Genomic DNA, 27,461 nt, shown 5'->3' with positions numbered 1-27,461 from the left:
TTCAAGGATCTTAAGCTTTTTTTAAAAAGAGGGACCCAGATGGTGTGGATGATAATAAAGAAAACTTGTATGGTCCCTAACTGGAAAATCGGCTCGGATATACGTGATCTCTTTTGATGCTCATAAGAGTTTGGAAAGGGAAAGCAAATAAAACGTCTTTCTAAAGATTCTTCTTACCAACATAATATTTACCTATTATACTACTCAGCCACTGCCATACCTTCTCTTATTAACTTTAAGAGATCCCACAGATTATGCCAAGATTCTCAACCAGATGAAACCTGAGAACTCTTTTCTTCGGCGTTTATTTCAGCCTGCTCCTATAGACAGGAGAAAACCGAGATCCAAGAAAAGTTAAGCGACTTGCCCACGGCTCTGAGAAATCATATTTCAAAACAGAGGTGTAAGAATATATCATAGCCTATTCGATTACACTAGCTTTTCTCACCGCAAACTGTAGATGAGAAGTCTGTCAGCAAAGACAAAACCGGACGTACGGTGCACGAGCGAGCCTCGCGCCCCAGCTCCGCCCCCAGGGCTGTCCGCGGCGCTGCCTGCCTGGCGGCCAGCGCAGGGGGCCTCGTGGGGTCCTTCGCGCGGGCTGCCGACGCACTGCCTGAGGGGGTGCGCCGGCAGCTTCCGGTGTGGGAGACTAGTGGTGCCGAATTAGGGGGACATCAACGGACGCTCAGGTAGGGACCATGGCGGACGGCGACTTGGAGCGGGCAGATGGGCGCATCGTCAAGATGGAGGTGGACTACAGCGCCACGGTGGATCAGCGATTGCCAGAGTGCGAGAAGCTGGCCAAGGTGAGGGGAGGCCGGCTGGGTGTTGGCGGGAGCCAGGGGCTGAGTCACGGCGCCGAGCTTGCTTAGGCCTCAGGGAGCCTGCGGGCTGGAGCGCGCATCCCGCTGTTGCCTGCCCGGCCCGAGCTAGGCCTGCAGAAGTAGGAGATCCCAGGTCGGCCTGACCAGGGAGACCCCGCAGCCGGAGTACGCTAGTGCATACAGCTTCCCAGAACCTCCCCAGGACAGATGGTCACTTCATTCCCTTAGGAATGGGGCTCCATTAGTACTTTTTACCTTTTCTTGGATGCAGTTTCACGTTTACTTGAGTAGTTTCTCAGGGATTAAGGCCGCTTCAGCATTCACGCTAGATCAGAGAGTTTAGTTCTCTTGCTCTTGTCGAATCAGTTTCTCTGGTTAAGTTGCGTACGCATCGTGGCGATGTGCTTGGCCTTTGGCCAGGAGAAGGGACAGGAAAGGGATAGGGATGAAGGTGATTAACACAGGACCCCTGTCCCTAAGGAGTCCGTGTACACAACAAATTACACAAGTTACGCGTGGTAGTGAGGGCCATACAAGTATGAAAGTCTTACTGGAACACAGAAGGAAGCCGTTCGTTTTTACTGGTCGGTTAAGGGAGGGTTTTACAGAGAAGCTGACGTTTGTATCAGGCCTTGCAGAATAAGATTGGGTTGGGGAGGAGTCATCCCTGGGAGCGGGAACTGCACGAGTAAAGGCAAACAGGCACAGAAGTACAAAGTAACATAATTAATGGAGGTCGTTAACAGTAGTTTAGCCCAGCTGCATATCTCCCATGAAATAGAAATTTTACTTGATCTGAACATTTATCGTGCAATATGGGATGCTGTGTGTCAGGCAACTTTGTGGATCATTTTACATGTAAAGGAACCAAGGCTTAGAGTTGTCTGTCCATCCTAACATTAGCAATAGGTAGAACCAGGGATTTAAACCTAGGTGCCTGACTAGGGTTTAGATAGTTGTTGCATCACCTTCATCGGGGAACGTTGTTAAGGGTTGTGCTCAGGCCTCTTTAAATTCCTTGATCAGTCCAGCCACAAACATGTATTGCTATTCATCTGGGATGCATTCACTAATAGGGTCGTTTTTGTCTCTTAGGGAGCTTGCTACCTAAGTACATTAAAACATACTAAATTCAGGGGCAGAAGGAGTGTCAAGTAATACTTCACATTTAATTCTCAAGGAACCCTTTCAATGCTTACCTTTTTTTCCAAAAAAGAATTTAGTGGGGCTTTACAAAAGACAAGGTTAGGGAAAGATGATGAAGTTGATACACTTGTATTTCTTAGGTTCAGTACCCTAAGTGGAGGGTAGCCATCAATTCATCTCTGAGCTTTCTAGCTGCTACTATAAAGAAACATCACCAGTTACATAAAAGAAACATCACCAGTTACATAGAGGTTGGAAAACTCAAAACACCTCCAGCGCAGGGCAGATAAACAATCTCTGACATTTATTGAGTGCTTTCTGCAGTGCCAGGCACTCATGTATTAACTCATTTGATCCTCACCTTAGCCCTGTGAGGTAGGTATTATTATCATTCTTATTTTATGATAGGAAAACAGTCTAACAGAAGTTGAGTCACATGCTCCAAAGTCATACAGCTCGTAAAGTGGTGGAGCCAGGATGCAAACCCAGGCATACTGATTCTAGAGCTTCTGCTCTCACCGAGTGTCCTGCCCAGTGAGCAAAGTGTAATGAAACCTGAACTTCTGAGCACCTGCTCAAGGAAAGAGAGTAGGAACTCTGTACCTCAGGTTAATCTTTGCCAATTGCGAATGAAGGCCACGCTTTACGAACTCCTCTAATTTGAGGGAGAGACCAGGAATATGGATTTTTATATGAATTGCCTTTATATTTAGAAACTGGACACTAATCTGTTTTAAAGCACTGTTTGAGCCAATACCACGTAGATCAGACAAAACGTATGTACAGGTCAAAGTCAGCCCCAAACCACCTCTTTGGAATTAATAGATTGATAGTTGCCATAAGGAAGAAACTAATTGCTTTAAAGGAGTACAGTTGTTCCAAAAACTGAGACTAGGGTGAAAAAAAATCTTCCCCTCACCAATTTCTTCTGATAGCCTACCGTGTGTAAGACCCAGTCAGTGCTAGACTTTATGGGGGTATAAAGATTAGTGGACAAAGCTCTTGCTTTCAAATAGCTTATAGGCCAGTAAGAAAAAAATACTTCGCTGCTACAATTGTTCTAGCAGTCAATGTATGGCATTTATTTAGAACATCACTGTTATGTTCAAGACAGTTGAGAAGATTTGCAAACTCAAATGCCAAATGATTTTTTGGGTGTCAAGTGGGTGATGGAAATGTTTGAAGCAGGGAATGTTGGGGCCTGTTAAACTATGTAAAATTAAAGCCATTTGATTTTTCTTTTTTTAAATTTATTGATTTTATTTATTTATTTTTGGCTGTGTTGGGTCTTCGTTGCTGCACATGGGCTTTTCTCTAGTTGTGGCGAGCGGGGGCTACTCTTCCTTGCGGTGCGCAGGCTTCTCATTGCCGTGGCTTCTCTTGTTGCGGAGCACGGGCTCTAGGTGCGCGGACTTCAGTAGTTGTGGCTTGCGGGCCCTAGAGCACAGGCTCAGTAGTTGTGGCGCACGGGCTTAGTTGCTTCACGGCATGTGGGATCTTCCTGGACCAGGGCTCGAACCCGTGTCCCCTGCGTTGGCAGGCGGATTCTTAACCACTGCGCCACCAGGGAAGCCCTGATTTTTCTCTTAAGCCACTGTGCCTGTCGAACAAAACAAGGTGTAGATATGGATTGTCTTTGTGGGAAGGCGGGGCAGGGGGAAGAGGGCTGGGGCATGGGAAGGTAGAAGGTTTTTGTTTTTTGTTTTTTTTTGCGGTACGCGGGCCTCTCACTGCTGTGGCCTTTCCCACTGCGGAGCACAGGCTCCGGACGCACAGGCTCAGCGGCCATGGCTCACGGGCCCAGCCACTCCACGGCATGTGGGATCTTCCCGGACCAGGGCACAAACCCGTGTCCCCTGCATCAGCAGGCGGACTCCCAACCACTGCGCCACCAGGGAAGCCCAGTAGAAGGTTTTTTTAATACAGACCCACAGTTTTCGACTTTTGGATTAGATATCTGTCTTAGGGTTTTTTAGGGTATGTTTCCCTGTTTTGCTTTCTATCCCTCATTTTATATTATTTTATAGCCATTCTGCCAATCATAAAAAAAATACTTAAAGCATTGCATTTCTACATTGGAATGCATGGAACACTTTAGCATACATTATTTTGTTTTTTATTTTGAGCCCATCAATAAAACTGAAGGAAGTTTTGTTACCTTCACTTTGCTTGTGAGAAAACCAAGGTTCAGGCAGCTTCAGTAGTTATCCAAGATCTGTAGAAGAATCAGATCAAGCTGAGGTCTCCTGGCAATAGGTATAGTGTTCTTTTTGCTACATCCCATGGCTTCTTTAAGAGACTATCACTTCTGTGCTTACTTTCCTTAAGACATTTTTTATTTTTAATGTGAAAGACATTCGAAGATAAAAATTATGTGTATAGAGAATTAATAAGAATGTATCAGGTGAGAATACCACATATAGCAGAAGCCTTCAAAAGTCAGACCGAAGTCTAAACCCAGGTGGTATACTTGCCAAATCTAGGCCATTTGAATCTCCTACAATTGTGACCTAGTACAGTTCTATCTATCTATCCATGTATCTATCTATCTATCTATCTATTTCTTTATTTATTTATGCATGCGTGCATGCTGCTCCTGGTCTTAGTTGGGGCATGCGGGATCTTTTCATTGCAGCACGTGAACTTCTTAGTTGTGGCATGCAATCGGGATCTAGTTCCCCTACCAGGGATTAAACCTGGGCCTCCCGCATTGGGAGCGCAGAGCCCTACCCACTGGACCACCAGGAAAGTCCCTGACCTAGTACAATTCTGTTTCTGTGTCCTAACACTCACCTAGCAAATAACAACAGTGACTAATAATGTTAGCCATCATTGCCTTAATCCTAACACCAGCTTTATGAAGCAGGAACTATAGATATTATTATGCTCATATCACTGAAGAGAAAATTGAGGGTCAGAGAGGGTAAGTGTCTTTCTTAAAAGTAACACAGTGGTAGATCTGGAATTTAGACTCAAGCATTCTGGCTGCAGAGGCTGTTTTTTTTTTTTTTTTTTTGCAGAGCCTGTTTTTAACCATTATATTCTACTGCCTCTGTGATTGGTATTTGAGGACCCTGTATCAGATTGGTGAGATAATAAAAGTGATACTAGTTCTAGATAATAGTTGTTATTTCACCCTGGCATTAGGGAGTTAAAAATTAATCTAATGAGGGCCTTTTCTGAACTGTAAAGATGTAGTATTTAACAGTTCTAATGCACAGAAGGTTCCCCTCCAACCCCTACCCCCACTGCCTGCTTTTGGATTACCGTGTATATTTGGCATATGGTTATGTCCCCTAAATCGGCAGGTGGACTCTCAACCACTACGCCACCAGGGAAGCCCTACTTGCATTCTTAAATCGAATATATCCTTCGTTTCTCCCTTCTTTTTTTAATTTATTTCATTTATTTATCTTTGGCTGCGTTGGGTCTTCATTGCTGCACTCGGGCTCTCTCTAGTTGTGGCGAGCGGGGGCTACTCTTTGTTGCGGTGTGCGGCCTTCTCATTGTGGTGGCTTCTCTTGTTGCAGAACACGGGCTCTAGGCGCGCGGGCTTCAGTAGTTGTGGCACACGGGCTTAATTGCCCCGTGGCATGTGGGATCTTCCTGGACCAGGGCTTGAACCCATGTTCCCTGCATTGGCAGGAGGATTCTTAACCACTGCGCCATCAGGGAAGTCGCTCTCCCTCCTCTTAATGTCTTTTCATTTCATTTGGTCACCTGCAACCTCTTCTCATGGTTAACACTAAAAATAAAGAGGAAGTGAAATGTAAAACAGTTTACTGATCGTTAGTAGCTTGGACAAAAGACCCCTTCAAGAAATGGGTCATTTAAAAGTATTGGATTGGCATTACATTTCAGCTGTTTGTGGTTAACTTTTTATGGGCCTTTTCTTACTTGTTGAGGTTGTTTAAGAAATCATTAAAAGATTGGATCATTTAGGAGTTAAAGGACACAAACATACAGAATATACAGATACCCAACATGTATTGATGTTGAATAAACTTCTTAGTCATTTACCTCATTGACAAGGATATCCGCCCCCCGCCCCAGTACGCAGGCCTCTCACTGTTGTGGCCCCTCCCGTTGCGGAGCACAGGCTCCGGACACGCAGGCTCAGCAGCCATGGCTCATGGGCCCAGCCGCTCTGCGGCATGTGGGATCCTCCCAGACCAGGGCACGAACCCGTGTCCCCTTCATTGGCAGGTGGACTCTCAACCACTGCGCCACCAGGGAAGCCCCGACAAGGATTATTTTAATGAGAAAAAGGAATCACAAAAGTCACATGTTCTAACAACTTGGTTTTGATAGCTCTGACCACTTTGTTCCTCTGAGTTGAAAGGCAGCATTGAGGAGGTAGAATTTCAAGGAGGATATGTGAATAGATAGGAAAGGAACGAGGAAGATGTTTAGCCATAAGCTTGAACATGGAAGATTGGGTGGAAAAGTGGGATGATTAGAGAATTGGGAGTTGTATTTAATGAAATTGATGGTAACATTTCTCAGATAGCACTGAATTGTCACCCATATAATTTGTCACATCCTACTTACTGTAACAGTAAGAATCGAATTGTAAGCCAAGATCAAGTGAATAGTTCAGGTCAATGTCAATCCATTGAACACATACTGTGTGCAGGTTGGTGTAAGGGAAACAATCAATGTCCAGCCCTAAAGAACTTATAGACCACTTAGGAGGCAAGACATGCACATTAATAACTGTGGTACAAGGTATAAAGGGATGCTCCAGAATATCTACAAAAACACCATTATGTGCTTGGGTAGGTGCAGAGCACTGAGCTACAGTGGTGAACAGTATAGACATGGCCCCTGCTCTTAGAGAGTACATTCTAGCGAGATTAGAAAGACAGTGAACATTAAAATGGAAAAGAGTTTGGGGTTGTCGACTGAAAAAAAATACACAACGTAAAAGTGGAGAATTATGTCTTATTTGGGGCATTACTGAGAACTATAGCCCAAAAAGGCAGCCACTCAGATAGCTCTGAGGGACTGTTCCAAAGAGGTGATGGAGGAGCCAGAATACGTAGGAGTTTTGGCTGAAAAAAAACAAACATGTAGTTGAACATCAAAAGATTACTGCTAATCACAAAAACAGACATCTCAAGTTAATGATTTTAGTGTTTTTCTCTGTAGGGGAAGATGCAAGAGCCTGGGCTTACTGAAATCATTTCTTTGATATGCATCGTAACTATCTAGGACCAGTATCCTGTTTTATGGCTGCAACATCCTTTGTTTACTGAAATGGCAGGGGACATTTTTTGTCCACAGGGTCATTGCAAAGCAGAAAGTCAGTGGGCTGGAGTGTTAAAGGAGGTGCTGAGTGACTACTGACTTTAGAGAGCATTATCCAAGAACGCCTTTCTGAGAAGGTGACGGTGACGTTTAATGTTTTGTTGATACTGGTAGACCCCAGCTCTAGAGTGGTGTGTGATTCCTTCATTGTAGGGTGCAGTTCTTTAAAATACATATTTCTGAATTAAAATACCATACAGTAAACTACATGCTGTTGATCACAATCATGTGACTAATAGTAATTACAAAAGTGACAAGAGGGGACCATCAGTAAACAGTATTTTGCATCTTAGCAACTTTTGCACTATATTTTGTTGCCAAGTAGTAACCATTTCCCTATGGAAATTACAGTTGATCTTTGAACAACACAGGTTTCGATTCTTTGATTTTTATGATTTATTAACCTTTAACTTTGGAGAATTTATAGATTTGTTCTTTGTTCTTCTGCTCTGATGGACATTTAGCCAACATTTATTGTACACGTAAACCTATACAGCTTTCAGAACTGGTGCTCCCCTTTGCATGGGAAACATTGTTAAAATGTTAGTAATTGTATGTTTTAGATTTAATTAAAATAAATTGAAACAATGCCTATACAGTACATTTTCTGTGCTGCCTAGAAAATTCATAGCTTAAAAGTTATCTTGGAAAATATGGGAACAGTATTTTGAAAAGTCTAAACATTGTGCCCTTAATTCAAAAGCTGTTTAGTTTCTCTCATCAGTAAAAGAGTAGTACTCATGTACCATCTATGAATGTCATTAAAATAAAAATAAATTTCCTTTAGGGTTAGAAAAGCAATTTATAAATGAAACCCTCCTCATCACTTCCAATTCATTCAGTGTTAGTAATATCAATATCTTAAATTAATGCAATCTTTGTGCTGTGGGTTGGTTTTGTTTTTATCAAAATGTGTGGTTCCAAATATGGCTTATTTTAGGCCTGGTGTATTATCATCTAGATTTATATTATTTGGATTTTGTTATTTCTTAATGTATGCCCTAGGGAGAATGTTTTGTTTTTACGTATGAGATGGAGATTATTGTCAATTGATGACTTGGTATAGCATGCGTGGGTAATCTCAGGTAGGCTTTGTTTTCTTTAAGCACATTTATAATTTATTTCTAAAGTCATTGAAAAATTAAACCAGGGTTTCCTATCTTTTTACCACCAACTATCCATTTTATTTCTCCTCAGAACTTCATGCTTTAAAATACTTTTGGTGAATTTATAAAGAAATCATTATTTTCCCATTTTTATTCTTCAAAGACACGGGTGACAGCCAGTTAAGAGTCTCTTCAGAACAAGATAAACAGGTGTTACCACACTGAGGTGATGAATTAGAATCCAAAACAAAGACTTGATGTTTTTCTTGAGTGTTAAATCATTGTTGTTCTAGAGTCAGTTTCTCCTAGGCATTTTGAAATGTTAAAAATAGCTTGTGGGGCTTCCCTGGTGGAGCAGTGGTTGAGAGTCCGCCTGCCAATGCAGGGGACACGGGTTCGTGCCCTGGTCCGGGAAGATCCCACATGCTGCAGAGCGGCTGGGCCTGTGAGCCGTGGCCACTGAGCCTGCGTGTCTGGAGCTCCGCACTATGTCCTGGCTATTGTAAATAGTGCTGCAATGAACATTGTGGGTACATGTCTCTTTCTGAATTATGGTTTTCTCAGGGTATATGCCCAGTAGTGGGTTAGGGCATCGACATATATACACTACTGAATGTAAAATAGCTAATGGGAAGCAGCAACACAGCACAGGGAGATCAGCTCAGTGCCTTGCGATGACGTAGAGGGGTGGGATAGGGAGGGTGGGAGGGATGCTCAAGAGGGAGGGGATATGGGGATACATGTACGCATATGGCTGATTCACTTTGTTGTACAACAGAAACTAACACAGCATTGTGAAGCAATTATACTCCAATAAAGATCTATTTAAAAAAAAAAGTAGCTTGTGGGCCCCAAGTTGGGAACCACTGACTTCTGGAATCCTCTGGAGAAGCAGGCAGTATCATGAAAAGGAGAAAAAGACAACAGTAGTCTCTTTCCTCTAAAATAGGCTATTGATTTTGTCTTTCTGTGTCAGAAGCATCTCATGTTAGACTAAGTTATTTGGTTTTGTGTTGTTGGTGTTTTCATTGTTCATTTACCTTTTGTTTTAGGAAGGAAGACTTCAAGAAGTCATTGAAACCCTTCTCTCTTTGGAAAAACAGACCCGAACTGTGAGTAGATTATAATGAAAACCTCAATTGCCATTAATTTCATTTGATACTGTTTCCATTAACTTTCAATATATTTTCATTCTTACAGGCTTCTGATATGGTGTCTACATCCCGTATCTTAGTTGCAGTAGTGAAGATGTGCTATGAGGCTAAAGAATGGGATTTACTTAATGAAAATATTATGCTTTTGTCAAAAAGACGGAGTCAGTTAAAACAAGTGAGTTCATGATTGATCAAAAACAAATACATTCAAATTTAAATAAGGACTTTCAGAAAAAAAAACCTTTCTATGAATCTGTTTTAAATCTACTGTTAAATCAACATCACAACATTTAGAGAGTTTTAAAAAATTCTATCCATATTCTCGTGACAACTGCTTTTATTTTTGTCTTCTAATCTTTATATATTTGCATACTTTTACAAAATTATTCTGAGAGTGTTGATGCAGCTTCTATTTCCATGTCGCTCCTTCATATTTATTATTTTAAATGGTTGTGTTATAATCTGTCAAGTCGATAATCCGTAATTTACTTAATCATGCCTTTATTAAGCACTTAATATTTAACTTTTTTTTTTGGCTGCGTTGGGTTTTAGTTGCTGCGCGTGGGCTTTCTATAGTTGTGGTGAGCGGGGGCTACTCTCTCTTATTGATTGATTGATTGCTGCCTTGGGTCTTCGTTGCTGCCCGTGGGCTTTCTAGTGCGGTGACTTCTCTTGTTGCGGAGCATGGGCTCTAGGTGCATGGGCTTCAGTAGTAGTGGCACGTGGGCTCAGTAGTTGTGGTACATGGGCTTAGTTGCTCCACGGCATGTGGGATCTTCCCGGACCAGGGATCGAACCCATGTCCCCTGCATTGACAGGCAGATTCTCAACCACAGAGCCACCAGGGAAGCCCCTATTTAACTTATTTTTGAGGCCATTTTCAGATATCATTTTGTTAAAAATTTCAGACTACTCATTTTGTTTAAAGATTATATATGTTCTCTTTTGGTGTTTTTGTGAAGCTGGATTTTCTTTACTGCTTTCCTGTTCTGCTTGAGATATATTTAAATGATCCTCTGTAGAAGTAGACTCCACTTTTTACATTTATATTTTATATTTAAAATGCTGTTCCGAGTAGCTTATGGGTTTTTATTTTTTGCTTTCAAATGTTAAAGGTAATGACATTGTAAAACAAGGTAGTAGTAGAACCAAAAAATAGAAGTACAGGGTTCTTGTCCAAAGCCCTTATTTTATTAATTAGTCTGCTGCGAGAGTGAGCTTGATATTAGAGTGGGTTAAATTATTTTTTGCAAAAAGCAAAGTTACTGTGATTGGTTTTTTTCCTTTTTCTTAGATAAGTTTACATGCATATAAAATTCACTGTTAAGAATTAACATAGGGCTTCCCTGGTGGCGCAGTGGTTGGAAGTCCGCCTGCCGATGCAGGGGACACGGGTTCGTGCCCCGGTCCGGGAAGATCCCTCATGCCACGGAGCGGCTGAGCCTGTGAGCCATGGCCGCTGAGCCTGCGTGTCCGAAGCCTGTACTCCGCAGTGGGAGAGGCCACAACAGAGAGAGGCCCGCGTGCTGCAAAAAAAAAAAAAAAAAAAAAAGAATTAACATAGATTTAATTGAGGCTCTCTAGGACATGTGAATGTGAAATTCATTTAAATATAATTTCTTTTAACATCTAAATATGATTTTTGCTGCTTATTTCTGTGGTTTGAGAGACTAACATGGATAAACCATCCTCTGATTTTCTAAGAAACTTGCTCTCTATGGGACAATTTTGAAAGGGCTACTTAATTAGAAGTCTTGGGGCAACCTGGGTTAAAATAAACAAAAATATGTGTTTTATATAGTATTAATATAAAGTTCAAAGCACATATCCTAAAATACAGATTTAATTTCATAAAGTCATAACATTTTAGAACTAGTAGAGGGACTGTTTACTCTGTTACTTTTCTGATAGAGAAACTGAATTTTGTATGTAAGGCTCTTGGAATGTGAAGAAATGTGTAAGTAACCTATAGCTTAGTACAGAACATAAATTGCAAGTAATCATAGCAATCTTTAACATGTCCCAAGATTGATTTTTAAATTTTTTAAAAATTACTTGCATACATGGTAACATATAGTAAGTGACATTAGAATAGTAAAAATGCTAAGATGTATGAAAAGAGGAAGAGAAAGGTTTTAATTAAGTTTATTAGGGAAGGCTTCTTGGGGAAAGAGTTGGAGTAAGTGTTACAGCTGGCTAGTGACATCCCCAGAACTGGAACCAGAGCTGCTCTTTGTGCCTTAACATGTTATGTCTTCACAGCTGGAAAGTACTTAGGGACTCCAAATATCTCTTTCCTTTTCTCATAACTACGTTTTACCTCAAACTTTTCATTTTTGCTTTATCAGGGTTAGAAAGTAGTAATCTTCTTAAAATAACCTTTTCTAGATTGCTTAAGATTAATGTTTTCTAACTCACTATCATTGAGCGCAGAGGGTCAGCATCATGCCAGCTGTAACTCCCCTAATGACTTCCCTACAGTTATTTTCAGGGAGCAGCAGGATGTTCACTTATCATTAGAATATTGATTTGTTTCCTTTTCTTTTCCCCATCTGGTTTCTGTTAATGTATTTTTTGCACAGCTTTTAGAATGATCAAGTTGTATGCCTTTCTAGAAATCATTATTGTAATTAGTTTTAGAGGGATCATCTGTTTTGTGAGAGACTAGGTGTTCCAGAGCTTTGCACTTACTGAAAGTTATATTTTACAATAAAACCTTCGCCTCTGGAACTCCTGGGAGTCTCTAAACAGCTAATTTTCAGATAATTAAGTCTGATCTGAGCTATGTGAACATTAAATGTTTTTCAAGGAAATCTTTGCAAGATATACCATGGGATTTATTTTTAAAGCTTTACTGAGATATAATTGACAGCAAGATATTCTGTTTACTTTTCTGCTATCTTAAAATATGCTTAATGTAATTTAACATTTTCCTGATGACAGAGTCCTAATTATTATTATCAATGATTATGATACGCTGTTTAGAATCTAGATTAGGGGTTGGCAAACTATGGGCCAATGACCAAATCCTACCTGCCACCTTTGTAAATAAAATTTTGGGGGGACAGAGCCACACCCATTTGTCATGTATGGCACATCTGTGGAGTTACAAAGGCAGAGCTGGATAGTTGCCACAGGTCTTCCCTGGTGGCGCAGTGGTTAAGAATCCACCTGCCAACGCAGGGGACATGGATTCAAGCCCTGGTCCAGGAAGATCCCACATGCCACGGAGCAACTAAGCCCATGCGCCACAACTACTGAGCCTGCGCTCTAGAGCCCGTGAGCCACAAGTAGGGAAGCCCGCGCACCTAGAGCCCATGCTTTGCAACAAGAGAAGCCACCACATTTAGAAGCCCGTGCACCGCAATGAGAAGCCCGCGCACCACAACTAAGAGTAGCCCCCGCTCGCAGCAATTAGAGAAAGCCTGCGTGCAGCAACGAAGACCCAAAGCAGACAAAAATAAATAAATAAATTTATTTATAAAATAAAAAATAAACGTGAATAGTCACCACAGAGGATCCTATGGCTCACAAACTCTAAAATACTTACTGTGTAAATATTTATAAACACATACAGAAAAGGTCAGCTGACCCCTGACCTAGATCATAGACTGTTAGCACTGGAAGAAATGTAGTACAGCCTGCTTGTACTACCTGTCAGGGAACTGTGGGCAAGAGTTGCTGAGCTTTTCAGTGTCGAATTTTATTGAGGTGGGCGTGGCTGGCTGTGGCTCCTGCTCCCCGCCCAGATGGTGGAACTGTCTTACCTTCTGCTTCTGCCACCGACTCTTTTTTATGGTTTCACTGCTGTCACAGCCACTGTTAAACTCTGCTTTTCTCTCCCCCCACCTTTCCCTGCCCTTAATCTGTTGCCACTTCTTCCATACTTTTCTTCTTGACTGTAAAAAAGCTAGCCAGCCAGCCTTCTAACGGACATTGCCAGACATGCCTCTTCCACCTTTCCTGTTGTGTAATCAGCTCACCCACCAGTTGTAGTGGAGAGGGGTAAGGTCTTTACACCTGAGGTTTTCCTAACCTTTACTGCTTTGTCACTGAGTATTCAGTACTTCATAGCTAAGGGTTGCAGAGGTGGGGCTGGGGGGGGGTTGATTTCTTATTTTTTTTTTAATCAGCAATTCAGAATCTAGAGTGGCTTGGGAAGACCAGATCTGACCACAGCACTTCCATCAATAAAATACTTCCTTTTCCTGTATGAGGAATGAATTTAACTTATGAATGGTTTTTATTATTTTAGGCTGTTGCAAAAATGGTTCAACAGTGCTGTACTTATGTTGAGGAAATCACAGATCTTCCAATCAAACTTCGATTAATTGATACTCTACGAATGGTTACAGAAGGAAAGGTAAGTTTTCTATTAGCAGAACTCACAGTAAGTACTTTCTTACCTGTATTCAGAGATACTTATGTGTTTAAACATTTTATATAAGTACATATGTATGTGTTTATAAGATGGAATACACAGAATGTCGTCATCTTAATTTAACCCATATCTTTGTAAATATATCTCCTTCTAGTGTCTTCCCATATGCCAGTGAATATACTGAAATAGTGACAGTCTTAGTATATCCAGATTTTTCTAGAAATTAGTGATCTGATTCCAAATTTACATTTGGTAATAATTAAACGTAAGGTTATTTCTTCACATGGCCTAGATCTGCTCAAGAAGTCTATGTTTGGGATAGCTAAGGTTTCTTAGAGCGTTTACAGTGTGAGGTTAGCTTTCAAACTTTCACTGTCTTGCCAGAATCGATCTGTATTTCTTTTGATGCCTGTGCCCCATCCCCACCCACAATCTAGTGTTTCTCTAAAAACAGCAAGTATGAAATGGTGGCTATGGTAGATACGTTTCTTTCTAGGTAGATTTTTGTGGTTTGAAGACAAAAACTTAGTTTATATATAACTTACTGCCTCTTTTGATAGTTTAGTTCATTAAACGTTTATTGAGCACCTACCTGTGTTGTGCAAGGTCCAAAATGGGCAGGACGCTATTTTTAACCTCAAAAGAGATCAATCATGGAAATAGTTACTGTGCTGGTCATGACAGTAGCAGTGTGCTTGCTGTTCCCTGCAGCACAGAGGTCGGGGTTGACTGGCTGAGGACCCCAGGAAAGCCTCAGAGACTTTATGGTGGCTCAGCTGGCTTTTTAAGAATGAATAGAAATTCTACTGGGCCAGAGCATAGGGAGAAGGGCATTTAAGACATAGGGGAAATTATATGCAGAGATATCAGAGTGAGAAACACTTAGTACATTTAGGAAAGTGTAAGCAGTTTGTTATCATTGGAGATTAAGGATTTGGGACCGGAGTGGGGAAAAGGGGTTGCTGCAGAGCAAAGGCTAAATGGGTCAGCAAGCCCAAGCATGAAAATTAGTTCCCTAGACTTTGTTAGGCTATAGTTATATTTTTAATGTTTAATTTGTTGGAAATTATAAATCTACTAGCATTACAAATGGCTACAAAAATGCTAGTAACTTTAACTTAGCAAGATCAGATGTTTTTAGAGAAAGTAGCCTTGCATTTAAAGAGAAATCAGAATGAGAGTATTGGTTGAATTATAGATAATAGACTGCATATGCTCTTTGCAAAGTGTTATTTTTCAAATAATCAGTTCTTTTAAAGGTACTTTCTGTGCCATTTATTTAGTTTTTGGTCCTGTTAGTTGTTAAGCACAGTGATTTCATACTTAAGTTCTCAAAGCAAAGTGCAAAATATGGATAACATTTTATAGAGATATTTTCTTTAAAATTATGTGATTGTGAAATGTAAAATGTCACACAGTGCTGTTTGTACGTGGAGGATAAAGTGCATGACAGCTGCAAGAGAAATACCTTGTTTGAATAATAGTCCAGTTCTACCTTTTCAATTTTAACACGTTTCTGTAGGAATTTAGATAATATAAACCTCTCATGTTTGTAGATTTATGTTGAAATTGAGCGTGCTCGGCTGACTAAAACATTAGCAACTATAAAAGAGCAAAACGGTGACGTCAAAGAGGCAGCTTCCATTTTACAAGAGTTACAGGTAAGGTGCTACATTTTAGAGTACGTAAAATTTTACATTCAGTCAACAGTATTTTGGGAATTCCCTGGCAGTCCAGTGGTTAGGTCTTGGTGCTTTCACTGCTGAAGGCTCAGGTTCAGTCCCTGGTTGGGGAACTAAGATCCCACAAGCCGTGTGGCGCAGCAAAGAAAAAAAACAGTCAGCAATATTTTCTCGTAATTGCTTATTTTGGCACCTTATCACTTTCTTCTGAACCACCAGGATTAAGAGTGAGTACTGTAGAGTGTGAGGTTGTTTAAGTAGCTGGAAGTTGTGTAATTATGGTCCCAACCAAATTTAACTGCTAAAAATGTTTTGAAGAAAAGTAGGATCAACAAATTAGTCTTAACTTTGTGCCCTTATTTGAACATTTTAATTCTCTTTAGAATTTAACTAAAACCAGTAATTCACGTTCATTTACTTATGCCTTAGGAATTTACTGTTCATCGTTGGCTTCATTCTTAATGAATATTTGATTGGTGGTCAACTTCTAGTCTATGTTGGTTTAACAAAGAAAAACTCCTTCATAGTTTGCTGTGTTTCAGGACAGTTTTTAAGAGAGACCTTAAAATGAGATAGCAGAGTGCTAAGAAATCTGAGAAAAGCCATTTCTCCTATCAGAAAAATGTACGTAAACTATGCTCAAAATTTTTTTTTAAATAAATTTAAAATAATTTTTGGCTGCGTTGGGTCTTCATTGCTGCGCGGGCTTTCTCTAGTTGTGGCGAGCCAGGGTTACTCTTTGTTGTGGTGTGCTGGCTTCTCATTGTGGTGGCTTCTTTTGTTGCAGAGCACGGGCTCTAGGCGCGCAGGCTTCAGTATTTGTGGCACGTGGGCTCAGTAGTTGTGGCTCATGGGCTCTAGAGCGCAGGCTCAGTAGTTGTGGCTCGTGGGCTTAGTTGCTGTACGTCATGTGGGATCTTCCCGGACCAGGGCTTGAACCTGTGTCCCCTGCATTGGCCGATGGATTCTTAACCACTGCGCCACCAGGAAAGCCCTATGCTCAAATTTTTGCTTATAATTTTAGTTCATCAAAGGCTCCCCGTTAAGTTAAATCGATTATTTTAACTTTTCAATCATGTACCTTATCCATTTTAGATAAAGGAAAGGAAAAAAATAATACTAGAAGGAACTTGTATGGCATGCATTGTGTTTGTTGTCATTTTTTAAAACATGTTCTCTATATACTTGATCTCCTTTAATGTGCACATGCAACACTATTTTTATCCCCACTTTTCAGCCAAGGAAATTGTGACTTAAAGGAGTTAAGTAACTTGTTGGATTACCACTAGTTATGTTTGGCTTCAGGCTCCCCACCCCGCTAAACACACACCTTTTTCTTTTTCTTTTCAATTAAAAGACTTTTTTTTTAGAGTATTTTTAGGTTCACAGCAAATTGAGTGGGAAGTACTACCCACTGCTGCCACAACACACACAACCTCCCCTACTATCAGCATCCCGAACCAGCGTCGTGCGTTAGTTACAGTCAGTGAGCCTGCATTGACACATCGTTATCACCCAAAGTACAGAGTTTTACATTAGGGTTCACTCGCGGTGTTGTACACTCTATGGATTTTGACAAACATATAATGACGTGTCTCCAGCATTGTAGTATCATAAAGAATGGTTTCACTGCTTGTGAAAACCCTTTGGGCTCTGCCTATCTAACCCTTGGCAACCACTGATCTTTTTATTTGCTCCATAGTTTTGCCTCCCAACTCTGTTTGCCAACCAGGAGGACTATATGCCTCATGATTCAACATCCCCTGTGAAGTATTCTTGCCAAAAAATTAATCTCAGTTATATAACGCCTCTAGGTTTAACTACCAGTTTTTAAGGTATACCAGGGACAGAGGAGGCTGTTAAATGATAACACAGGGACGCAGTCTGCAAACTTCAGACTCTAGAAAACTATAGGATGATTGACTTGATTTCTTCAATGCATAAATGGCAAGGAAAAAAGAGACATAAGAAACATAGCTACAAATTGCAGAGTATGAGCCTTATTTGGATTCTGAGTTGATTAAAAAACTAAATGAGACTATTGAGGAGTGACTAGATATTTCGTGATATAAAGAACTTTTAGGTATGATATTTTTTTCAGTTTATCTTTTAGAGATACATATTGAAATATTTATAATACCTTGTCTGAGATTTGCTTCAAAGTAATTGACACATGGAGAGTGAGTGAACATGTCAAAATGAAACATTGATGGTTCATTGTGTGTGTGTTTATTTTCCTTAAGAAATTACAAAGGAGAATTAGTGTACATAGAGTACTTAGCACAGTGCCTGGCACACAGTATGTTGAATAACTATTAAAAAAAATAACGAAGGACAAGACAGTGAAATAAAAACATTTCAGACCAAATTGTAGTAATAATAGCCTTACTTCATTCTACTTTGTAAAAGTGTCATTCTAGATGTTATAAATCATTTATAATATATGTGTGCCAAATATTATATTAGAAACTTTTTCATAGTGTTTGATATAATTGATTCTCTGTTATATTTGTGGGTATCTACTGTAACTACATTCTGCGCCCATGAAGGGTCACATCAGCCTTGTCATCTGAATTTTAAAAAGACCTGTGCCTCTTTTTTGTATAATGGTTTCAACTATTATATAGTTAGCTTGCAACTGATATCTTCTTTCATTTTTAGAATTGTCATTTCCTTATCAGCCATTAGGAAAATGCAAATTGAAACCATGATGAGATACTACTACATGCCTATTAGAATACCTAAAATTTTTTTAAAATACTGACAATACCAAGAGCTGGCAGGGATGCAAAGCAGCTGGAACTCTCATAGATTGCTGATCGGTATGCAAAATGGTGCAGCCACTCTGGAAAACAGGTTGGCAGTTTCTTATAAAGTTAAACATACGCTTACTGTATAACCCAGCAATCCCATCCCTGGGTACCCAAGAGAAAGGAAAATTTATGTTCACACAGAACTTGTCCACTAATGTTCAGAGTAGCTTTATTTGTGATAGGCAAAAGATTGGATCAACCCAGTTGTTCTTCAGCAGGTGAATGGATAAACTGGGGTTCATCCATGCATGGAATACTACTTAGCCATAAAAAGGAACGAACTGTTTGATTTATACAACAACTTGAATGAATCTTATTCAAAGCATTATGCTGAGTAAACACAGTCTCAAAAGGTTGCATATTATATTCGACATTCTTGAAAAGACAATTCTGGGGGACTTCCCCGATGGTCCAGTGGTTAAGAATTCACCTTCCAATGCAGGGGATGTGGGTTTGACCCCTGGTCGGGGAACTAAGATCCCACGTGCTGTGGGGCAACTAAGCCTGTGTGCTGCAACTACAGAGCCCACACACTCTGGAGCCTGTGCGTCACAACCAGAGAGAAGCCCGCGTGCCGCAATGGAAGGTCCAGTGTGCCGCAACTAAGACCCGATGCAGCCAAAAATGAATGAATGAATGAATAATAATAAAGAAAACACAGTTCTGTGGTATTAGAGGACAGATCATTGGTTTTCAGGGGTTATGAGTGTGACTGTAAAGGGGGCATGTGAGGGAGTTATGTGGGTGATGGAATTGTTCTGTGTCTTGATTGTGATGGTGGTTGCAGAAATCTGTGCATGTGTTACAATTCATAGAACTTTACACCAAAAGAAAAATATCCGTTTTACTGTATAATAATTTTTTTTAATTGTAATTTCCTGGAGGAAACTAGCTTTTTATATCACCATCAACATGCGTGAAGGTTCATATTATTTATCAAGTGTGAATTTTTAATGTCTATTTAATTTTGTTGCAATTTAAAAATATTGCTAAAGATTATAATCTTGGTTGGGGGCTTACTCTGCTAGGTGGAAACGTATGGGTCAATGGAAAAGAAAGAGCGAGTGGAGTTTATTTTGGAGCAAATGCGGCTCTGCCTAGCTGTGAAGGATTACATTCGTACACAAATCATCAGCAAGAAAATTAACACCAAATTTTTCCAGGAAGAAAATACAGAGGTAAGCCTATCTCTTACTATAAATTTACTTTGAAAATGTTGGGGGGAAACCCTGTAAACCCCAATTTATTTTGTCAACTTTTTTCAGAAATTAAAGTTGAAATACTATAACTTAATGATTCAGCTGGATCAACATGAAGGATCTTATTTGTCTATTTGTAAGCACTACAGAGCAATCTATGATACTCCCTGTATACAGGCAGAAAGTGAAAAGTGGCAACAGGTAAGAATATAGTCTTAAACTTGACATTGATACTTATTAGGAGGAATTTGCATTTTTTGAAATAATTTTAACTTCAGTAATTACACGCAGTTGTGTGGTACTGCTTTCTGTTCAGTCTGTTGATAGTTCACTTTATCCTTACTGATTCAGATGAATTATTTATGGCCTTTGAAGAAATGCAGGCTTACTATTTAAGACATGTACAGCAGGTTACCTTCTAACGAAGGTCACAGATAAAGACCTAGCATTACTTTGGAAAATTATTTTGCAAAGTCTGTGAATAGATTATATGTGGATTCCACATTTTTGCTGCTAACTTGTTATAAGAACCTTTTTTTATACATTTATTTAAAAAAAAAGTTTGGGGGAGGAATAAATTAGGAGTATGGGATTAACAGATACATACCACTATGTATTATATAAAATAAACAACAAGGATTTACCCTATAGCACAGGGAACTATAGTCAATATCTTGTAATAACCTGTAATGGAAAGGAATCTGAAAAAGAAATATATATATATATATATATAAAACTGAGTCACTTTGCTGTACACCTGAAGCTAACACTAAGTAAATCAACTATACTTCAGTTAAAAAAAAAAAGCCAACCCAGATAGTAATTCAAATTAGCAAAGATTTGGGAATTCCCTGGTGGTCCAGTGGTTAGGACTTTGTTTTTTCACTGCCAAGGGTGCAGGTTCGATCCCTGGTCGGGGAACTAAGATTTCCACAAGCCGTGCAGCACAGCCGGAAAGGAAAAAAAATTAGCAAAGATTCATTGCATTTGTTTTATAATAGTTTTATGAAAAGTCAACATTAAAGAAAAGCACTATGAAGAGCAATCTGATAAGGTTTTTCCCCTGACTTTTGAATACAGTATTAAAAATGAGTATATACAATTATTCCATGAATTTTCACTTTCTGCCAAAGTTTCCATTTTGTTTCTAGTCTTGTATGTAAACTGTTGCATTGTACAACCTTTTTAGGCCCTGAAAAGTGTTGTCCTTTATGTTATCTTGGCTCCTTTTGACAATGAACAGTCAGATTTGGTTCACCGAATAAGTGGTGACAAGAAGTTAGAAGAAATTCCTAAATACAAGTAAGTACTTTTATAATTAGTATAGTATGTCTCAGTAGAAGCACCGTTTTGAAAGAAAATTGGTTAACCTAAGTGTATACTTCTTAATTGGTTACTGATAGATTGTATTAGAGAATAAAACTAGAGAAAATAAAGTGTTTTTTTAGGACTACATTTGAAATTAATGCAGTGAGGTTATAACACTCCCTTCTAAGCCACTTATCAAGTAGAAGTCTTATTTCAAACTCACTTTTGTTTAATTAATCATCTGATAAATTTTATCATTTGTAAATGTTTGGGGCTTTGTGATTTTCAGAAGTAGATGCCTCTGAAAATCCATTATATACAACATGGGCTTCGCTGGTGGCACAGTTGTTAAGAATCTGTCTGCCAGTGCAGGGGACACAGTTTCGAGCCCTGGTCTGGGAAGATCCCACATGACACAGAGCAACTAAGCCTATGCGCCACAACTACTGAGCCTGCGCTCTAGAGCCCGCGAGCCACAGCTCCTGAGCCTGCGTGTCACAACTACTGAAGCCCACGCGCCTAAAGCCTGTGCTCCACAACAAAAGAAGCCACCGCAATGAGAAGCCCGCGCACCGCAACAAAGAGTAGCCCCCGCTCGCCACAACTAGAGAAAGCCCGCGTACAGCGAAGACCCAATGCAGCCATAAATAAATAAATAAATAAAACAGACATAGGCTTTATCATAAGCCCATTGTGCTTTTTTTTAAGCTATTTTTCTTTTATCTGTTTCATTAGTAAGTTTACAGTCAATTAGTCCAGAGATTGGCAAATACAATAGAGGAGATCGCAAAATGATAAGTAGGGGAATGTGCTTTTCACAATTACTGTGGAAAAAATGGTAGTAAAGTTGGTAAAATAAGTACTAACTTGTATCTTGTTCTACAAACAAAACTGTAAAAATCCTCTTTGTTGATATTTTAGAATTTGCTATTAGATGCAACTTAATTTTTACAGATTTGGAATATATTAAGTTTTATTTAATTTACAGGGATCTTTTAAAGCTTTTTACCACAATGGAGTTGATGCGTTGGTCCACACTTGTTGAAGACTATGGAATGGAATTAAGAAAAGGTTCTCTGGAGAGTCCTGCAACTGATGTTTTTGGTTATACAGAGGAAGGTGAAAAAAGGTGGAAAGACTTGAAAAACAGAGTTGTTGAACATGTAAGGATCTGGCATGATGGAGATGACAATTTAGAAGTAAACTTTGGCAAATTTGAGCATAAACTTTTATTCCTCAAATGTTTCTTTTGGATGTTATGTCTTTAATTCTTCACTTTAGGATTTTTTTTTTCTATGCCCAATGTAGTAGTGATGTAAATTTGTTGTTCAGATGTTTGTCTTATTTCCCAAAGCATATCAGAATTTATCTTACCCCTCTTGTCTTTTTTTCCCCACCTCTTTTTAGCTTTTCAGAAAAGATAACTGTGTTAGCATGCTGTATTTTGAGAGGACCTCTCAAGAATCCAAAGTTTTATAGCATATAAATCAGAAGGAATTTCTTAAGAATGTGAGGGATGGATGGGGGTGGAGGGAGTGTTTTCTTTCTGGTACTTGCTGGGTAGTTTTGGAAATGGGTAGCATGTCTTAAACTTGACCTTTGATCTTCTTGGTGTCACTACAAATTGAATTATGTCAACATTCATTCATTAACAAACATTTATTGTGAGGCTTCTATATGCCACACGCTGTACAAAGTGCTGGGACACATGGGAGAATAAGACATGGTCCCTACCTTCAAAATGCTTAAAAATAAATCACAGTGGAAGATGCATTTATAAATTATGTATTATGGTACAAGTATACATGTACTAGAGGGGAGCACAAGGAGAGAGTTGATTGGTTCCACCATGAAGAATGGTCAGGCTGGATACATAGGAATCGATGTAGGAGGTAAGATTTGTGAGAAGAGTATGTAGTCAGCAGGCAGACAAGGGAGGGCAGTGTCGGTAGGCAGATGGGATGGTCTGCGCTGGGGTATGGAGGCAGCAAACCAGCAGGGGAACCTGAGGACCTCCAAGGAAAGGGCTCAGTGAGAAAGGAAGTTGGAGGTACGGAAAAGGGCTGGGTCGTAACAAAGCTGAGAGGATAATGACCAGGCTTGTATTTTATAAAGATTCCTCTGGGAGGAAGTGTGAAGAGTGGATTTGGAGAGAGAAAAGACTGGAGATGAGACTAGCTAAGTGGCTTTATGGGCTTGAATTAAGGCAGTAGCCAAGGTATTGAGGAAGAGTGGGTGGAATGGAATTAACTGTTTTAAAGAAGAAAAGTAATAGAATTTGGTCATTGGTTAAATTTAAAGGATGAAGGAAAAGCAGGGAGTCTTGAGTGATTCTTATGCTTTCTGAGAGGTTGGTGTTGCCCTCAGCCCTGATTAGAGATGGGAGGAGGTGCAGCTTCTTCAGAGATGAGCTCATTTTTCTTCCCCCCATCCCCCTTTTTCCTTGTGAGTGCTGCTGCTTTGTTAATAACATTAACATTAAGAATAACAAAGGGGCGTCTCTCTAACTTTAGCACCACTTCCAGTGAAAATTAAGAGTTTAATTTTGAGTTATCTTTACATAGTTATAATGATGATAAGGTAGCGTTTTGAGATGATTTTGATCTTTTAAAAATTTTAGGCTTTTAAACATTTGTGTCATAATTAGAAAAACTTAACTTTAGATTCTTGCATTTAGCAAACATATTTTAGTACAGTTACAACTTTTAACAACTAATTTAGTTAAGCCTATATTTTGACTATATATATTTTAGAAGAGTTGTAGAGTGTACTCAGAATAACTAAAAATAACTGCAGAAGCCAAAGTATCTAAATAGTTAGTTTCGTTATTGACATTTAGAACCAGCTTCATTCCAGTGGTGGACTATAGCAAAATAACAGCTCTGAGTATTTGACATTTTAGCTAAACCTATTTGGATATGAAAACAAATGGGATGGGCTTTTGGCCTTACTGACAGCTGTGTCCTCTGCCGTATATTCTCTCCTCAGAATATTAGAATAATGGCCAAGTATTACACGAGGATAACGATGAAGAGGATGGCACAACTTCTGGATCTGTCTGTTGATGTAAGTAGTAAACGTTGTTTGTAACCGTTCATTTTGAAAATCAATTGACTTGTAAAAATTGAGCAAGAAAATCAACTTTGTTTTATTACTTAATTTTAAGTTTAGGTGATAGAAAGTTTCCCCACGCTATCTTGAATACCAAAGAGTAGCCTAAATAACAAGTTTATAGCTACATTAATATTATTTATACTAGTTAAAATCTTCACTTAAATATGGTAGTTTTACAGTGATTAATTTGAAGATAAAGTATATATTTCTATAATAAATATGTCTAGGTTCCCAAAAGTGAACTGTAGAAATAAAACATGTGAGGGAGACTTGATTGCAGTTCACCTGAAAAGGACCCAGGACATGTTAGAGGAATATCATCTTCAGGTCTGGTTTTCATGTTGGTAAAATGTACAATAACAAAGAGATAGGAGTTAAGCAAAGTGTATAGTAATGGTCTGAAAAACCATTTCTGTCACCAGAAGGAGTCTGACAGTTTAGCTGAAAAGGAAGAATCGTGGAATGTTGGGGTTAGAGGGCTTGATCCTCGGTTAGTTCATTAGCTCTTCTCGTTTCTGGACGAGGGTGCCTGGGTCCTTAGAAGTAACGTGCCTTCTCTTTGGCTACAGAGTTGGCAAGTGGCAGAGCATATATTCTATCCCACCATTTCTGGAAACTAACTGTATAATACTGCCTTTTAGGGGGAAACGTAGAAGGTAGACCAGATTGCTGGTGGCAACAGGCTCTTGGGCAGTACCCACAGCATTAAGTTTGCCGGGAGGTTCAAACTGGATGCTGACTTTGAGTGTACTCATTGTAATCGTTCCCTAGGCGCTTAGTAAAATAAGTACATCATTGCAGGAAGTCAGCAGTTTCTAACTATTAATGAATTTTAGCATATTCTTGAGTGAAGAGTGTAGAGAATGCTTTCCTTAAATTTTGTTTATTGATAATTTAAATTATCTTGTCTTAATCCAGTTTGTCTCTCTCTTGCAGGAGTCAGAGGCTTTTCTCTCGAATCTAGTAGTTAACAAGACCATCTTTGCTAAAGTAGACAGGTTGGCAGGAATTATCAACTTCCAGAGACCCAAGGATCCAAATAATTTATTAAATGACTGGTCTCAGAAACTGAACTCATTGATGTCTCTAGTTAACAAAACCACACACCTCATAGCCAAAGAGGAGATGATACATAATCTACAGTAAGCGTCTCCATGCCCTGAGTGCTTTTAGAAAAGAGTTAAAATTGGAAGTCATTAAAAAAGAAAAAGACTTTTATGGTGTATATGTTGGGTTTTTTTTTTTTTCTATTCTCAGCTCTTTTGTCTAAAATTTAAAAGCTAGTGAACATGTTTGAGGCCCCTTTTGATCTTCAGTTCCTCGATTTCATTGTTAACTTTGCATGTGCAGTTGGTGCAAAAATATATAATACATTTCTATTGTCTGAGTACTCAAAAAATTGTCATAACGTACCTAAATATGTTATTCTATCATTTGAAACCTTTTTAGCTACTATTTGTTTTCATTCAGCTAACAACCATAACTATAATAATAAAAGCAGTATATGCACGTTTACTGTCCATGGTTACCTGTGTTTCTAAACATTTTGTGGGATAGTGATTTAAGTGTTTTTTAAATAAAATTAATTTTGTTGTAAAGCTATTGATTATTTAGTAGAATTTAAAAAGCAGCATAGAACCTATAAGAACATTTGGGATAAAGTTGTGACTTGTGAAGAATTTGTATTTTAGTATTGTGGTGGAAAGTCTGTAGATTGAGTGTGTACAGAGCTATCTGGTAGGCTATAGACTTTTTTTTTTTTTTTTTGAGTCAAGCTTGTTTCAGTCACAGTAGCTTATTGTTACCCCCTTTCCCTGACTTGACCAGGTGTTGAACCAATTGTGTTGACAGAGGTTAATACACAAGGTCATTTTTATAACTCCTTTGTGGCTTTAACTTCCATGTGTAATTACATCATTAATGCTCCCACTTCATTCTCTCCTATAGGAACTTTAATTCCATTATATGCCTGCTAGATAACAACCTAAAATGCGTTAAAAATGACCAAAAAAAAGAGACTTCAGGCCACCCTCTTGGCAAATGGTATAGTGTTGACACTTTTTTTTAAACAGAATTAAAGTAGTTTTACTGTTAAAAGAAACATCTGAGATCACTCACTTATGAGCAAATTTTAGAAGTTTTAAAATTTGATTTCAGAGAAAATGGAAAAAGGAAACAATGTTAGGTTATTTAAAATATGTTTAAATGAAGAAAGTATAAGGTCTTTTTTTAAAAATACAAATAGAGAGGGAAAGGCATTCTGGAAATAACAGTTTTCACAATTCATTTTCCATTTAATGATCACTAAATCGTCCTATTTCGTGATCCCAGGGCTGGGAACAGTTGTAGAACCTCTATTGTGAATAATAACATAGTATTAATCTAATTTTATTCTTTGGAAATTTAATGTATTGGTCACATTAATAACAATATCTGCTATCACTTATCTTTAAAAACTAACAAAAAATATGGCAAGGTAAGAAACATCAGAAGTTTACATTAGCAGTAAGAATATAGTTTTTAATTTTCTATTGAATGAAAAGGATGGAAAATAAAATCATTTTGCATTGTTAATTTGTAAATTGAGTTGGAACTAATTTGAATCTAGCTTCTCATTAACTTCATCTTTCTAGGGACTCATTCCCCTTGTACTTGCCAAACCTAGACTGTTTGGCCAAATATGTTTCTGTAAAGATCTCAAATGCTCCTCTTCTTTGTTTTTTATTTTAACATGCTCACCCTCAAACTAAGCTTTTTGTGTGTTCTGATTTGGCGCCATTTGCAACTGTGTCCCAGTGACCAAATCCCACTTGACTTGATTAACTGCTCATCCATTGTTTTTTCTGTCCAAGCAAACTTAAGAGTTATTACCAATTTCTCGTGTTACAAAGAAGAATCCATTAGCTTAAGGCAGTAAAATATTTGAGATGTTCTGAACCTAAAATCCTGGCTCGCATTTCTGACCTAAAGCCGGCATGCATGAAAAGGTTAGAACCACTTTGTTTTAATATGGAGAAGTGAATACTTGACTCATTGTTTTCATTAGGTTACTAACCAGCAGGAGAAGTGATGAGCCACTGTTTTTTTTGTTTGTTTGTTTTTAATGAAACGCCTTTTACCCTTTCATTTCTATATAATTTATGTTTTTATTTTAGAGTTCAATCATTATTTCTGTAATTATCAATTTCCATATGCTTTTTGTTGAATCATTGAAAAACATCTCTAAAATTCATACTGTTCCATTCTATCTCTTAAGTGTTAAATGTATGATAAAAGAACATATTTTAAATTGTTTCCAGCTTCTGGATATAGCTGCAATAAAAGCACTAATTTGTGGATATTTAAGAAAACCTGGAGAATAAACTCATACTTTAAAAGATCACTTTTTTCAGTTCTTTTACTGTTTATAACAAAAAGCCAC

At 38.8% G+C, this 27,461-nt stretch overlaps 1 protein-coding gene across 1 annotated transcript; it reads left to right on the top strand.

The window, feature by feature from the left end:
- The first annotated feature begins 636 nt into the window (after positions 1–636).
- On the top strand, positions 637–27,419 carry PSMD12 (proteasome 26S subunit, non-ATPase 12). The gene is made up of 11 exons (XM_024761040.1): positions 637–809; positions 9,442–9,501; positions 9,590–9,718; positions 13,799–13,906; positions 15,481–15,585; positions 19,448–19,597; positions 19,685–19,819; positions 20,808–20,920; positions 21,915–22,089; positions 23,915–23,992; positions 24,977–27,419. Exons 1-11 carry the CDS (start codon positions 702–704, stop codon positions 25,184–25,186), a joined length of 1,371 nt encoding a protein of 456 aa, XP_024616808.1. The 5' UTR covers positions 637–701; the 3' UTR covers positions 25,187–27,419.
- The last annotated feature ends 42 nt before the right edge of the window (positions 27,420–27,461 follow it).

The sequence above is a fragment of the Neophocaena asiaeorientalis genome, unplaced genomic scaffold (assembly GCF_003031525.2).
Source record: "Neophocaena asiaeorientalis asiaeorientalis breed wild unplaced genomic scaffold, Neophocaena_asiaeorientalis_V1.1 scaffold30, whole genome shotgun sequence".
NCBI lineage: Eukaryota > Metazoa > Chordata > Mammalia > Artiodactyla > Phocoenidae > Neophocaena > Neophocaena asiaeorientalis.
Note: the sequence above shows the minus strand (reverse complement) of the source record. Positions and strands in the feature narration are given on the sequence as shown.

What these genes read in the sequence shown, in the direction of transcription:
- PSMD12 (XM_024761040.1), top strand. Translation starts at nt 702, where the DNA reads ATGGCGGACGGCGACTTGGAGCGGGCAGATGGGCGCATCGTCAAGATG. An exon ending in AGTGCGAGAAGCTGGCCAAG is followed by an intron (nt 810 to 9,441) that starts GTGAGGGGAGGC and finishes CTTTTGTTTTAG; the next exon opens with GAAGGAAGACTTCAAGAAGT. An exon ending in GAAGAAATTCCTAAATACAA is followed by an intron (nt 20,921 to 21,914) that starts GTAAGTACTTTT and finishes TTTAATTTACAG; the next exon opens with GGATCTTTTAAAGCTTTTTA.